Genomic DNA, 16,505 nt, shown 5'->3' on the forward strand with positions numbered 1-16,505 from the left:
CAGATAGGAAATAGTGGTACAGACTTTGATTTGGTCAGTGGGGTAGGTATGAGGTTTCAACAAGAATAGCAATCGACATGCGTTTTTAAATTCACAAAATTTACTCCGATCACCAGTAAACACTAGAGGAGGGTTTATCTTAGGCTCACGGGGCTGAGCAGCAGAGAGCTGCGCAAGACGGCCAACCTGCTGTCTTAAAGCCTGATTTTCGTTTTTTACCTCTGTAAGAGCAAGTATCAATGCATCTACTTGTTGTTTTAGTTGCATTACTTGAGTGGGTAATTCTGCTGAATCCATATTTTGTAAGGCTCGTTCAATCTGTAACGCTCATGCGTTTTTTGTTAGTGAATGGATTTGCAGCTGCAGAATTATTACACTCAGTAGTCATGTAGAGAATGTGTTGAACAACGTATCCAACTCTCAGGACTTCATCACTGTGTACAGCCTGTTATGCAAATATACATACACTCAATATGATGTTCCTGGAGTGATAGAATGTATATGATAGAATAGAGGTGAGAGACAGGCAATAGAATGGTGAGCACTTAGTAGTAGTATTCAGGAGAGTGGTAGGTGATGATAGTATGCAGATAGGTTCTAGCAATCATGTATAGTAACAGGTGGTAGGGGACCGCAGATGAAGTATGCAAGAGAGAGTAACCTAGTGCAATGATAGGTGATGGTAGTCCCAAGAGCTAGCAATCTATGCAGATGATAGAAATAGCTTAGATAGTAATAGTCCCTTTAGTATGCAGTAGTAGATAGTGAAAGTTAGGTTGAGGAAGGAATCCCCTGCGGGGTACTTATCACTAGATGGGTTAGTAGTAGCAAGGTCCAAGAGTAATGGAGTAATCCGGTAGCGAGATACTGGATCGGTAGCGAGGTTCCGGTCTTGTTCAGGCAAGGGGAATAGCTTGAAGCTCCGGCAGCATTGGACAAGACAAGGCAACATGCGGTTTGAACGAGCAATGAGTGAGAGAAAGCCGGCGATTGAAATAGCCGCTCATAGCGGCGCCCGGCGATGACGTCATTGCCCTTAAAGGTGTATGCGTTCCATTTGGATAGCAAGATGGGACGCAATATTTAAGAGAGAATGTGGAAATAAGGGTACCAGAGGTACCAGAACATTACACTGAGCCAGTAGAACGAAGGGGCTGGGCAAATCCTTCCTCTTATATTGGACAGTGGTCACCACGGATGCCAGGGGGTCTGGACACTGTAAGAGTTCAGACTACTGATCAATGTCCTAGAACTCCGAGCAATCAGACTGTGCCTGGAACATTAAACGGATTCTGTTCAAGGATGTCCAGTGTGCATTCAATTGGACAGTGCCACGGCCGTGGCTTATGTCAGTCACCGGGGGGACACAAGAAGTGTCCTGGCGGCTCTGGAGGTAGCTGGCATTCGAAGGTGGGCAGAACAGCTCATTCCAGCACTCTCTGCTGTTCACATTGTGGTGGTGGAAAACAGGAGGATAACCTCCGTCGGCAGGTGTTGGCCAAGGGGAGTGGTACCTTCATCTAGAGGTGTTTCATCAGTTGGGTCTCCGGTGGGGCATCCCCAAGGTGGATCTGTTGGTGTCTCAGCTCAACAGAAAGGTGCAGATGTTTGTGGCTCAGTCACTGGATCCTCCAGCGGATGCCACATACGCGCTGGTGGCCCCGTGGGGTCAGTATCGTCTGATTTTTCGCCTTCCCTCCTCTCAAGCTTCTGCCAAGACTTCTACGCAGGATCGAGTCATAAGGGATACCGGTTATCTTGGTGGCCCTGGACTGGCCTCGTCAGGCTTGGTACGCCAATCTGGCACGGCTAGTCGCCAACGTTCCTTGGAAACTTCCTCTCAGGGAGGATCTGCTGTCCCAAGGGCCAATCTTCCATCCTGCTGTACAGTCGCTGGCTTTGATGGCTTGGACGCCAGGTACGGAAAAAGAGGAATGCCTGAGTTGGTGATTCCAACGCTGATAAAAGCTAGGAAATCTACTTCTAGGAAGATCTACCATCGTACATGAAAGACGTACATCGTGTGGTGTGAATCTCTTTGAGTTCATCCTCGTTCCTTTTTGGTGCCCCAGGCCAAAACATCTAAAGGAAATTGCTTTGCATGCCTTGGATGTGGTCCGGGCAATTAAGGTGTACCTGACAGCTAGGAGTCTTTTAGGAAGTCAGAAAATTTCAAGATGGATCAGACAGACTGGGATTCAGGCCTATTCCATCGAGGGTCAGGTTCCTACTTTCCCTGTCAATGCACACTCTACTCTACAGGTTTGCAAGGAAGCCAACTGATCGTCGGTGCACACTTTCACAAAGTTCCTTTAAAGTGGATGTGTTGGCATCTGCGGATGCTTCTTTTGGCCTCAAGGTTTTGCAGGCTGCTGTTAAGAGGACCTGGTCCTCTTTGAAGGTGTATTGTTTTTTTTCAGGTGAGCTCCAGTTGTTCTGGTTGAGCTCCTGTTTACCTGGTTGGCTATAGTTTAGCTTTGCTTTTCCCATCCCTCATGTTTAACACTGCTTTGGGACATCCCAATGGTTAGGAAGATCAGGAGCTGTATCTGTCAATGAATAAAAGGGAAAACTGGATTTTTGACTTACTGTAATATCCATTTCTCTGATGTTCATTGACGGACACAGCACCCACCCCTCTGTGGTGTTGTAATTCTTCCTAATTCTACCTAAAGCAGAGAGGAGGAGTATACCCCCTGGGACTGCCCATAGGTATAGCTAGACTTTTTTTTTCTGCCTAGTGTCCTAATTCTGTAGGGGGCGGTATAACCCAATGGTTAAGAAGATCAGGAGCTGTGTCCGTCAATGAACATCAGAGAAATGGATTTTACGGTAAGCCAAAAATCCAATTTTATTCCCATCTCTATGGAATTTTAATGGCTGAGAAACAAAACCGTACCCTCATCCTTTCTACTGTGGCCCATTAACAGGAGACTTATGGGAGCAGGCACTGACTTCTCTTCAAACACATACGGGGATCCAAAATGGTACCTAGTATATATTGACCATTTTAAAGAAGGATACTGACTTGCCAATCACGCTGGTGGTACTCTCAGAACTGGGACAGACTCCTAACAATGATTGTGGGAAAGACCCCATCAAGTAGTTCTGACACAAGGACAAACCGCAAAAAACCTTTATCCATTTCAAAATTTTAATATGTTTAATTCAAATACAAAATGCCTTGGTGGTTTCCACACTGAATATTAAAAATGACAACATTGTTACATCTAAAATAAGCCCAGGGTCACATAAATGCCAACACTCACAGGTTAAGCCGGCTAATACATGGATAGCATTGTGCAGTATATTGCGATATAGGAAACAGCTGAAATGGTTAGACACATAGGGTGACTATACCAGCAGCCAACATCTATGGTCAATAATTGGACCCGACAGAAGTAGCAAATGGACTAACAGGTGTCATTCCAGCACTTGGACTTGCATATCTTTAGGCCTACTTTTTGTCTAGAATTCCAGGGCAATTATATATGGAAGTCCTAAAATTATCTGGATATACGGTTAAAGCAGACCCATATTTAGTCTATCACTATACAGCAATTATTGGTTTATAGAGCACATAGCGGCCAGTGATGTAAGAAGGACAAATGGACAGAGTAGCTGCAGGAAGACAGCAGCTAGAGTTCAGCATTTAGTGTTAGAGTGGAAAAACCAAGTTAATACTGTGATCTCCCATTAAAAGTTTGTATACCAGCATAGGAATTGTACCCGAAAATTTTTTTATATGAAATTCCCCCCCCAAATAAAATTAAAAAATCAAAAACTTTTAACATTTTAGGCCAATTTGTTTTCTGCTACATATTTTTGGTAAAAAATCGCAATGTGTATTTTGATTGGTTTGCGCAAAAGTTATTGCGTTTACTAACTACGGGAATGGCATTTTTATTGTTTTTTTTTTAACTAGTAATGGCGGCGATCTGCGATATTTTTTTTTTTTTTGCGGGACTTCGACATTGCGGCGGACAGATGGGACCCATGACTGACATTTTTGACACTTTTGGGGGTACCAGTGACATTACTACAGTAATTAGTGCTATATACATATGCACTGTTACTGTAAAAATGACACTGGCAGGGAAGGGGTTAACTTGGTAAACAGTGGGTTAAATGTATCCCTAGGGGCGTGATTCTAACGGGGGGCGTGGCTCGTGATGTAACCACAGAGACATACGATCCTACGTAGCAGGATGCTGGGCCTGCATCCCTTTAGACGTGTCCCTACTGGGAGTATCTCACTAAAAATGACATGTTTGTTGCAGGGCATGCCAGAAATCTGACTTGTATCTTAGGCAGACTTCTGAGAAAATTCTGTGTACAGAACAGCTCCAGGTAGCCATATTGCATTGCATTTTCAGAAAATTACAACAGCTGCAGATTGAAAAGAAAAGTTCATTTTTAATAACATTCAATTACAATATGATTTGTGTCGCAATTGTATACGCTATATTGTTTTCTTCTTTATTCGCTGATTTTTTTTTTCCCCACGAAAGCGGATTTACACTTTAAGTTCAGTTTTTAGTTTTTTTTTCTTTCCTTTTTTTTTTTTTTTTTCAAGCTAATGTCTGCTGATTATGGGTGTCTGTATGCTTACGGTAGCTGCCAGCGGCTTTGTTTGGATTACTTGAACCGTTGCTGTTTGTCTGTATACTTTTTTTTTTTAGTTTGTTGTGTGTAATGTGCCACTGTTGCGGATGTGTTTTTTAAAAAAAAAAAAAAAAAATAGCCCAGTGCACTGTCTTAGAAGCATGTAAATATCTTACGCTACCTATACATGTTTTGTTTTCTTTTGTTCAGCCTTTCGGCTAAACTAAAGAAAATCAGCCCATTCCCCCATCCAAGTTAACCTCGTGGATGGAGGAATCTCCATTGCTGGCTATTGTGTTAAGCAGCAGTGGCACCTGTGACTGCATTTCATAGGATGCGGTCGCTGTTCAGACGATATCATTGCACCAGGTGCAGTCATCTCCATTTTTTTTTTTTTTTTTTCAAAACAGTGAGGTTTATTGAAACTTTTGGTACAATACAAAGATAAACCGTGCATTGAAACTTCGACCATATTCATAATACACGGGTACAAGAATACAAATATTCACAGTAATTAACACTTAGAGACAGAACAGACACAAAAAAAATAAGGCAGTAGTCAGTTACTTTCATGCGGCCCAACACTCAAGCAAACAATATTGGTTTAACAAGGACGGTCAGCATAAAGTAGCTACCCACATCACTACTGAGCCGTATCAGGGCATTGCACCCATTTGTCCCAAATCTTGTTGAACTTCTGAGGGCACCCCCTGTGTTTATATAGAAGTTTATGAAATGGGATGACACTATTAATTTCCTTAATCCACAACCCTAAAGTGGGAGGAGTGGGTCTCATCCACCGTCTGGCTATCAATTTTCGTGCTATAAATAAGGTTTCCTGAAGAAATATGATAGTGGATTTGGGCATCTCTCCATCCGGATAGACCCCCAGGAGACACTCTTTAGGAGAGAGTTGTAGAGGAGACCCCATTTTGTCATGTAGAAATGTGACTACCTGTTGCCATAAAGTCTGTAATTGGGGACAGCTCCACAGTAGATGAAAGAAGGAAGCATCAGGGTCTCCGCACATAGGACAAGAGGGGGCCAAGTCTGGGTGATATTTGGACAGTCTAAGTGGGGTGAGATAAGCCTGGTGTAATATAAAGGTCTGGGTTAGGCGATCCGACAGTTTTGGCGACACTCTGCGGCACGTCTCCAGGGCATCCTCCCACTCCTCATCCTCCATGGCCCCCACACTACGCTCCCAGCGGGTCTTAAGTGCAAAAGCTAAAGTGGTCGAAGAAGGTGTGTGGAGCTCAGAGTAGAACATGGAAATGAGGTGACTGGGTTCTGTACTTTTAACAATCTCAAGGGTGGTAATCGATTCCATCTCAGGAGGGCCATCAGGGAATTGATATCTATAGGCATGGGAGAGCTGCAAGTATCTGTAGTGCATGGGGCCCTGGAGCGCAAACTGGTCTCGCAGGGTCTCATAAGACCGCAGACCAGTGGTCGTGGAGATATGGCTAAGGAGAAGAATACCCCTCCCACTCCATACAGACAGATCAGGGATGGAAAGAAACTCACGCAATGTGCTATTATGCCACAGAGGGGTAAGGGTGTGGAATGGAGGGCATCGAAGCCTGGACGCTACTACCTCCCAGATCCGACAATAGTGATATAGAAGTGATCTGGGGCACAGGGGCTCCAACGAGCCCCTGACGCCCCTAAGGATAACTAGAAGGGGCCCCCGAGGGGATGAGCCCACCCAGGGCAGAGCAGGGTCAGGAAGCTCTCTCTATCCGTTTAATCTATATGAAAGAACTGGGACAACTGAGCTGCCAGATAGTACAGATTAAAATCCGGCAGGGCCAACCCCCCTAGATTTGTAGGATTCTTGAGCTTGCGCCAGGAGATCTTGTGCCGGTTAGCACCCCAAACAAAGGTCTTGAGGAGCGATTCCATCTGCTTAAACAGCTTGAGTGGCAGATAAATAGGAGAGTGCCATACAACATAGAGAATTTTGGGAAGGAGAACCATTTTAATTAAATTGACTCTACCCATCACTCCCAGTGATAATTTAGACCATACTTGAATTTTAGCCTTAAGCAGAGGGAACAAGGGTTGAACATTATCCGGGACATAATCTGCTGAGCTAGTTGTCACTTGAATCCCTAAGTATTTAATGCGGGATACACATTGTAAGGCCGGGTTTGCGGGGGCGATCGCCTGCGGGCTCTCGTCGAGTGGAAGAATTTGTGATTTATCCCAGTTTATCTGAAAACCGGAGAATCGTCCGTACCGTTCAATTAAAGAAAGGGCTGTGAGCAGGGATTCTCGAGAGTCTTCCAAATACAGCAAAGTGTCATCAGCATACATACTGATTTTCTCCTCTAGTGGTCCCCTACGTAGGCCACGAATCCCGGGATGTGCTCTAATGGCCATCGCCAGGGGTTCCGCGGCCAGGGCATACAGCAGAGGGGAGAGGGGGCACCCTTGTCGAGTGCCACGGGATAAAGGGAAGGCGGTCGACTGCCAGCCGTTGGCCAGGACCCTAGCTACCGGGGCGCTATATAGGAGTTTGACCCACTTAATAAAATTAGGTCCAAAGCCATATCAGTCCAGGCAGGTCCATAGAAAAGGCCACTCTACCGAGTCGAATGCTTTAGCCGTGTCCAAGGAGACCACCACCCTGCCACCCATTCCGTCGTGTTGTGCCTGGAGATTCATGAATAACCGGCGAAGGTTAAATGAGGTGTTCCTCCCAGGCATGAACCCGGCCTGGTCCGAGTGTATGAGCGAAAGGATCACCTTGTTAAGACGAAGGGATAAAATTTTCGCAAGGATTTTAGTGTCAACTGGGAGCAAAGAGATGGGACGGTAAGACTCCGGGGCGTGTAAGTCCTTGCCCGGCTTGGGGATGAGTACAATTAACGCCTCCCGCATAGAAAGAGGCAGGACTGCATCCTTGAACAGGGATTGAAACAAAGCCAATAATTTAGGAGAAAGGAGTTCCGAATATTGGGAGAAGAACTCAATCGGGAGGCCGTCTAGGCCGGGGGCCTTAGATCTAGGGAACTTGGACACGGCTGTTGCAATCTCCTCCACAGAAATGGGTGCCTCGAGGGTCGCCAACTGGTCGGATGTCAAAGTGGGAAAGTCAATAGAGTCCAAAAAGTCATGCATGTCAGTACAGTCAGCAGGGGCCTTAGAGGTGTAAAGTGTACTAAAAAATGATCGGAAACACTGTGTCACCGCAGCAGGATCAGTGATCTCATTACCCAGGTCATCCTTTAAAGTAATAACTACCGGGGGCCTATCCTCACAATGGACTAAATATGCGAGTAGTTTCCCCGCTCGCTCTCCATGTGCAAACAGATTCTGCTTCTGAAAAAACATCTTAGATTTCGCCTTCTCATATTCAAGTTGGGAAAGGACTTTAGAGGTCAATTTATACTGGGATTCATGTGTCGGAGTCGGGTCCGCCATAAAGGCCTGTTCAGCTTCAGTTAAATTTGTCGTTGCCCTTGAGATCTCCTCGGCAGCCCGCGCCTTAACAGCTTTGATTTTGGAAATCATAGTGGATCTGGCAAACAGTTTAAATGCCTCCCACACCGCAGCCGGGGAGGCAGTGCCCTCATTATCAGAAAAGAATTGTGTCCAGGTCCCCTCAATGTCGTTCCCATCAGACACCAAGGGGAGCCAGGCGGGATTCAGGCGCCAGGCCGGGGGAGGTCTATTACAGGGCAAGGACAACAGTATCCAAAAAGGGCAGTGATCAGACAGTCCGTGGGGCGAAGCCCGCCGCCAGTAACCTGGGGAGCAGGGTTCGAGACAACAATATCATGTCAATGCGTGACATAGAATGGTGTGCAGCCGAGAAGCAGGAGTACGCACGCTGAGTGGGGTATTTGCTGCGCCAGGAGTCGGCCAAACCAAAGCCCTCCAACAATCGGGAGAACCTGGTCGGGGACGACCCCGGAGGCGCCTGAGAGGCGCCACCGGATCTATCCAGACCCGAGTCCATCACATTGTTAAAGTCGCCCAGCCAGATCACCGGGGCCCCCGGGCATTGTGCCATAAACGCCAATCCCTCCATTATTACCACAGTAGAGTAAGGGGGGGGGCACATAGAAAGCCATCAGCAACATCAACTCCCCATAGACTGACGTTTTGAGAAAGACATATCTGCCCATTGGGTCGACCTGAGACCCTAGGAGCTGGAAATGTACCGACTTGGCCACCAGAAGCGCCACACCCCTGGAGTGCGAGCTATATGCGGAGTGCTGCACCCAGCCAACCCAGGGTCGTTTGAGAGACTGCTGTACGCGGCCCTCCAAGTGTGTTTCCACCAGTACTATAACGTCAGCCCGGACACGGCGTAGGACATTAAAGACAGCCGTCCGTTTAATCTTATCGCGCATACCCCTGACATTCCACGTCAACAATTTCAATGCGGCCATGGCAGGGGTAATACGGAGCGAGGAGCGGAGGCTCCCAGGATCTCAGGCAATAAGGCCACAGAACTAACAATTTCACGGTCATACACTGGCATTAATAAACGGCAGTAAAAGAGCAGGCAGTTATTACTTGAGGTCAATGTGCATAGAACATAAACAGTATAGAGATTGTACCAAATATAAACTGTAAACAATGGTAATACCCCAATCCCCCCACCCTGCCCTGCACCAACCCCAACTTGTGCGGGCATGTTCCCAAACAAGCGCCTCAACCAGAACAGGCCCACATGCGACTGGAAAAGAGCAAAACCAGGGAGCCAGGGACCCCCAGGATAGTCAGCAAAAATACAGCAAAATACAGCTAGGATAAGCAAGGGGACCCGGGGGCCCAGGTCCAACAAAAGTCGCAGGGGGCAACAGGGGAGTTGGGCGCAAACACACGCCTGAGCGGGTGTAGGGGGCGAAAACCAACAGGTGTATCGCTGGGTAGCAAAGCCTATGGGCAGGTGGAAATCCATAGGAAGAGAACAGAAAAGACAGTTCCATTCATGGAGCTAGGACGCTCCGCCGGTCAAACACAGGAGCAGTAGGCCAGGGAAATGAGGGGGGAGGGGGGGGAGGGGGACGCAAAGTCTTGAGTTCCGCAGGATCTACAAAACCCCCTCCACCCCTGCAGCAGTGAAAGGCATAGGCAATCAGGGAGAAAGTGTCATGAAGTCGCCAGGGCAAGGTGGTCAGGCTCTGGCTTCCAATCCTTCCAACCAGGAGATGGCGGTTTCCGGATCCTCAAAGAAGTGGGCTCGGTCCTCACCCTCCACTCTAAGACGGGCTGGGTACAACATGGAGTACTTGATATTCTTGATACGCAGCCTGCGTTTGACCTCCAGAAAGCTCTTGCTGCGTCTCTGGACCTCAGCAGAGAAGTCGGGGAAAATCGCTACTTTGTGATTTCCAAATGGAATGTTCCCCTTAACTCTGGCCAGGCGTAATATGGCATCCCTGTCCCGATAGTTCAGGAATTTAGCGATGAATGTGCGGGGGGGTGCACCCTGAGGGGGGGGACGCCCCGAGAGGCGATGTGCACGTTCCACAACAAAAGTGGGTGAGAAGGATTCTCTTCCATATGTCTGAATGAGCAATTGTTCCAAATAGGATGAGGGGTCTGCACCTTCAGAGCCCTCCGGGAGGCCAATGAACCGCAGGTTACAGCGGCGCAGCCTATTCTCCATGTCATCCTGTTTTTGGAGGATAAGGTTTACTTGATGCTGCAGCCTGTCTGAGGAGTTTTGTAATGGGGGGAGGGAATCTTCCACCTCGCTAAGTCTGTGTTCAGCCTCACCAACTCTGTCCCTTAGCTTCTGCATATCCTGGCGCATCAATGATATATCTACCTTCACCTCCTCGATTTTAGTTGTCAGCATGGTCTGGCAAGTGGCAATCGCTTCCAATACCCTAGATGTAGCAGGGCTCTCAGGCGCCTCCACCACGAGCGGCGGGCCGGCGCCATCTTGGATCGGGGCCTCCTTCTCCAGTCTCCGGAATGCAGCTAGTTTCGCCGCAGCTTCGGAGCCTTTCTTCGGTGGAGACATGCGGAGGTCGGTGCCGCGGGTGTGTGGGAGGTGAAGAGAGGATTATTGTGCCCGGAGGGCTGCAGGATTAGCGGTAAAGGATATCGGTCCGGCGGAGCTCCTCTCACACGCGTCCTCTTACATGCTGCGCCAGGCCACGCCCCCCAGTCATCTCCATTTTTAGATCAAACTTTTGTTGAGCCTGGTGGTTCAGACAGGGCCAACTACTCTAATGTTGGCTGATCTAGCAAGAGTCAGTTGATTGTGTACGGGATTGGCCAAACACGATGGTGGTGTCTTCATTTACTTGTTGTTTCATATAACTTGATCTGAATTTACTGAATGCATTTGAACCTATGTAAGTCCAAACCCCTTTTACATTTTTGTGTTATGTAATATACAATCAGATTGTAAAATGTGTAGCCAGTCCTTATACAATTTCTAAGATTGGATTTTGGAATCTGAATCCCAATCTGTAGTAATTCAATACTATTATTTTGAATGAGCCGTGCAAAGAACCGGTGGAAATGAACTGCAAATGCAGATGCCTTCCAGGTAGATCAAAAAAGCAAGGGAATTTCCAGTCACTACTTACAGGTAGCCATTGCAGGAGAGGGTAGAAACACATTGTGCGGGAAAATCATGCAATTGTAGTCTCCAATATATATTTAAGGTATGTGGTAATTTAACCTTTTCATTTACTCAAAGCTAAAATACCACTTTTTGGGTGACATGTAATTTTATGCAGCAGTGCATTGTGAAAAGATGGGTATGAGTGATGAAAATATTTTAGAATAAATTCAGAAGACCAATGATTTTGTTATCCTGTGCACAGAATTGTGGGTGCTCTTATCTATGCTTAAAAAAGCATACTATTAATATTTTTGGTTTTACAGGAACAGAGCAATGCAACTTTGGATGTTGTACCCTCTCAGTTTCCTCCAGATTGGTTCATCAGATACATGGACAGAGTAAGTCTCCTAGTCTGCACATTTATGTATTTTTTTTTTTTTATATAAACGCAACACTTCTTTTTGCCCCCATTTTTTTCATGAGCTGAACTCAAAGATCTAAGAAAACTGGGATTCATCCATGAAGGGAACATTTCTCCAAAGAGCCAAACGCCATTGAATGTGAGCATTTGTCCACTCAAATCGGTTAGGACGACGAACTGCAGGCAGGTCGAGATCCCGATGAGGATGACGAGCATGCAGATATGAGCTTCCCTGAGACGGTTTCTGACAGTTTGTGCAGAAATTCTTTGGTTATGCAAACCGATTGTTGCATCAGCCATCCGGGTGGCTGGTCTCAGACGATCTTAGAGGTGAAGATTCTGGATGTGGAGGTCCTGGGTTGGTGTGGTTACTCGCGCTCTGCGGTTGTGAAGCCGGTTGGATGTACTGCCAGATTCTCTGAAACGCCTTTGGAGACGGCTTATGGTAGAGAAATGAACATTCAATTCACTGGCAACCGCTCTGCTGGACATTCCTGCAGTCAGCATGCCAATTGCACATTCCCTCAAAACTTGGGACATCTGTGGCATTGTGCTGTGTGATAAAACTGCACATTTTAGAGCGGCCTTTTATAGTGGCCAGCCTAAGGCACACCTGTGCAATAATAATGTTGTCTAATCAGCATCTTGATATGCCCCACCTGTGAGGTGGATGGATTATCTCGGCAAAGAAGAAGCGCTCACTAACACAGATTTACACAGATTTGTGAACAATATTTGAGAGAAATCGGCCTTTTGTGTACATAGAAAAAGTTTTAGATCTTTGAGTTCAGCTCATGAGAAATGGGGGCAAAAAAAAAAGTGTTGCGTTTTATAATTTTGCTCAGTGTGTGTGTGTGTGTGTGTGTGTGTGTGTGTGTGTGTATGTGTGTGTGCATATGTATATACATGTATGCCTGAGCTAAAAATAAAGACCTAGCCCTTGTCACAAGACTTAAATGATTAAATTCACAATGGAATGCAGTTTTTTCAGTGTAGAGGAGAACAGACCCAGCTATGAAAAGGTCACCCTTGTGCATTTTGAAAATGAGTGCAAATTAACCACTTGTGTACGATTGTACATTTATCTACATCAGATTGGTGCCCTTTATTTACCCAGTGCTTTTTATGAATGACTGGGTAAATAGCTGTCGGGTGGCTGATTCCCTGAGTGATCACTTTGTATGGATGCACAGAAACACTGTACCCAGCTAATCCAAGCTGCTGGGTACCATGTGATCGCCGTGATTGGTCGTCACAGTGATCACATGTTATTTACATTGCTAATCCCTCACCTTCCTCTTACAACAGGAGGAGGAGAGAGATCAGCCCTTTTCAGTGGAAACAGAATGAATGGGTCAGTGGCTGCTCTATTCATTCTGTTACATAGTTAGTGAGGTTGAAAAAAGACATCAGTCCATCCAGTTCAACCTATGATGTGTGTGTGTGTTTGCTGTTAACCGTACATTGTATACCCCTGTATGTTGTGGTCTTTAAGGTGCCCATCTAATAGTTTTTTGAAACTATCAATGCTCCCTGCTGATACAACTGTTGCCGTGAAACAGATTTTGTTTTTTTAACCCTTTCTTACACATACTAGCTACAATGCTGTCTTTAGGGACCTGTATATTAACCTTTCACCTCCCTTTTCCTGCCTATTTGAACATTAACCCCTTCATCTGCCACTGTATGTAACCAGTAAATTAACCACTTCACGACCTTCTTCTTCTGTGTATGACCTGTACAATGTATCTAGTGCACCATTCTTATACACCATTTTTAAATTCTTTATTTAAGAGGAAAGAACAGTCTAGAATGTAAACATGTATAATGATTCGCAGACATGCAGAGCAGTAAATTATGAAGTATCATAATAGAGTAGGGTATCTTTAATATCATAATAGAGTAGGGTATCTTTCCTCTCATGCTACCATTTTTGTTCATTTGAAGGTCCAGTAAGAACCTTTTAGAAAAGAGAATAAAACTGAAGTAGGGAGAAACAAGATTAGGTAAGATAAGTAGAGGAAGTGACATGGGGAAAGGGGTGAGGGGGAAGGAGTAAAAGAGTGATAAAGAGTGTGGTATGGGAGTTCGGCCAAGGCACAGTTGCTCAAGCTCCATGTTTAACCTCCTCAGTACTGGCATGTTTCTGCATTTCCAAAAAAGAAAAAACTATGGCACAAAATGAGATCATCTTGGGATGATCATTTGGAGGCTTTTCATGCTATTCTGTGATTTTTATTTTAAACAGAAAATAGGGAAAGGTTTTTATTTTTTCAATTTGTGTTTTCTTTTCCTTTTCGATCAGAGAAAAAAAATGGTTAAAGGGCTCCACATCCAGAATAAATCAAATTTGTATGTTTGTAGTGCTCATAAAAGGAAAAGAAATCAGTGATTGGTATGATTTGTTGTTGGCCTAGTGATTCATTTGTTTCTTCAGAAGATTAGGAAACCAGATGTAAAAAATTGTTACGAAACCAGAAAGTGATACTACGCAAAAGGTAAAATACATTTAATCAATATGAGTAAGGTGAGGCAAGTATTATGTATAGGTAACATACACTAAGAATAATTCTATCAACATCGTGCCACGCTAACAGAAAGAGATAATGAGTGCAAAAGTAGATGCATAAATAAAATTCATAAAACCAAAATAAATAACATAAAGATGCAAACTTGTAGTCCGTGAATGAATAAAAAGTTTGTGCATAAACTTAGAAAAGTCCAACACCAACAGTGAATTTGGACTACAACATATAGAAGGGAAAAAAAAACGAGCTTGGTGCTCTGTTTTTTGTTCATTCCCGGGAACTCTGAACGGTGGAGAACTTGTGTGCGGAGGCCTGAGGGAAGACCTTGGATCACTGCAGTGAGATTTCACTTGCACAAGCACATTTTGACTTTTTAATGATTGAGAGTCACACATTCTGGTAAGCTTACATCTATAGTGCATCTGCAAAGTATTCACAGCGCTTCATTTTCCTCCTTTTTATTACATTACAGTCTTATTTCAAAATTGATTAAATTCATTACTTTCCTCAACATTTTACAAACAATACCCCATAATGACAAAGTGAAAGAAGTTTATTTTAAATCTTTGAAAATTTATTTAAAAAAAAACAAAATTACATGTACATACTGTAAGTATTCACAGCCTTTGCTTAATAGTTTGTTGAAGCACCTTTTGCACCAATTGCAGCCTCAAGTCTTTTTGAGTAAGATGTGCCACGCTTGTAGCATCAATTTTTGGGCAGTTTCTCCCATTCTTCTTTGCAGGACCTCTCAAGCTACATCAGGATGGATGAGGAGCGTCGATGTTCAGCCATTTTCAGATCTCTCCAGAGATGTTCAATCGGGTTCAAGTCTGGACTCTGGCTGGGCCACTCAAGGACATTCACAAAGTTGTCCCATAGCCACTCCTTTGTTATCTTGGCTGTGTGCTTAGGGTTGTTGTCCTGTTGGAAGATGAACCTTTGTCCCAGTCTGAGGTCCAGGTCCAGAGCTCTGGAGCAGGTTTTCATCAAGGATGTCTCTGTACATTGCTGCATTCATCTTTCCCTGATAAGTTCCTGCCACTGAAAAACACCCCCAAAGCATGATACTGCCATCACTATGCTTCACTGTAGGGATGGTATTGGCCAGGTGATAAGTGGTGCCTGGTTTCCTCCAGACATGACCCTTGCCATTCAAGCCAAAGAGTTTAATCAGAGTGGCTTCCGTTTGGCCACTCTACCATACAGGCCTGATTGATGGAGTGCTGCAGCGATGGTTGTTCTTCTGGAAGGTTCTCCTCTTTCCACTGAGAAATGCAGGAGCTCTGACAGAGTGACCATCAGGTTCTTGGTTACATGACTAAGGCCCTTCTCCCCCGATCTGCTCTAGGAAGAGTCCTGGTGGTTCCAAATTTCTTCCTTTTACAGATGATGGAGGCTACTGTACTCATTGGGACCTTCAATGCTGCAGAAATATTTCTGTACCTTTCCCTAGATCTGTGCTTCGATACAATCCGGTCTCAGAGGTCTGCAGACAATTCCTTGAACTTTATGGCTTGGTTTGTGCTCTGATATGCACTGTTAACTGTGGGACCTTATATAGACAGGTGTGTGTCTTTCCAAATCATGTGCAATTAACTGAATTTACCACAGGTGGACTCCAAGTTGTAGAAACCTCTCAAGGATGATCAGTAGAAACAGGGTGCACCTAAGCTCAATTTTAAGTGTTATGGCAAAGGCTGTGAATTCTTGTGTACATGTCATATTTTTTTTTTTTTTATGAATTTGCAAAGATTTTAAACTTTTTTCACGTTGTCATTATGGGGTATTTTTTGTAGAACTTTAAGAAAAATACACTGCCTGGCCAAAAAAAGTCACCACCAAAAAAATGGTTGCACACTCTAATATTTCATTGGCTTTTGATTGGCATTCACTGTGGCATTGTTTCGATAAGCTTCTGCAATGTCACAATAATTATTTCCATTATTTCATTAATTTTTCACCAAGATCTTGTATTCATGATGGGAGAGTCGGACCACTGCGCAAAGACTTCTCGGCACATCTCAAAGATTTTCAATAGGGTTAAGTTCTGGACTCTGTGGTAGCCAGTCCATGTGTGAAAATTACGTCCCATGCTGCTCTTTCACAATTTCAACCCAATGAATCCTGGCATTGTCATCTTGGAATCTGCCCGTGCCATCAGGGAAGAAAAAATCCATTGATGGAATAACCTGGTCATTCAGTATATTCAGGTAGTCAGCTGACCTCATTCTTTGGGCACATGCAGTAACTATCCAGTAACTTGCTTAGTTTAGTTAGCTGCTTAGTTAATTCCAGGTGGTGACTTTTTTTTTTTTGGCCAGGCAGTGTAATAATTTAATCCATTTTGGAATAAGGCTGTAACATAACAAAATGTGGAAAAAGTGAAGCTCTGTGATTACTTTCCGGA

The 16,505-nt window shown here is 44.8% G+C and overlaps 1 protein-coding gene across 1 annotated transcript in view; it reads left to right on the forward strand.

The window, feature by feature from the left end:
* The window catches only part of NBR1 (NBR1 autophagy cargo receptor), a 156,063-nt gene that overhangs the window by 63,922 nt on the left and 75,636 nt on the right, over positions 1 to 16,505 (forward strand). Inside the window, exon 7 of the mRNA XM_082271980.1 lies at positions 11,470 to 11,544. Coding sequence (XP_082128106.1) covers positions 11,470 to 11,544 — 75 coding nt within the window. The remainder of the gene's footprint in view (positions 1 to 11,469; positions 11,545 to 16,505) is intronic.

This window comes from Pelophylax lessonae (genome assembly GCF_965119305.1).
Source record: "Pelophylax lessonae genome assembly, chromosome: 11".
NCBI lineage: Eukaryota > Metazoa > Chordata > Amphibia > Anura > Ranidae > Pelophylax > Pelophylax lessonae.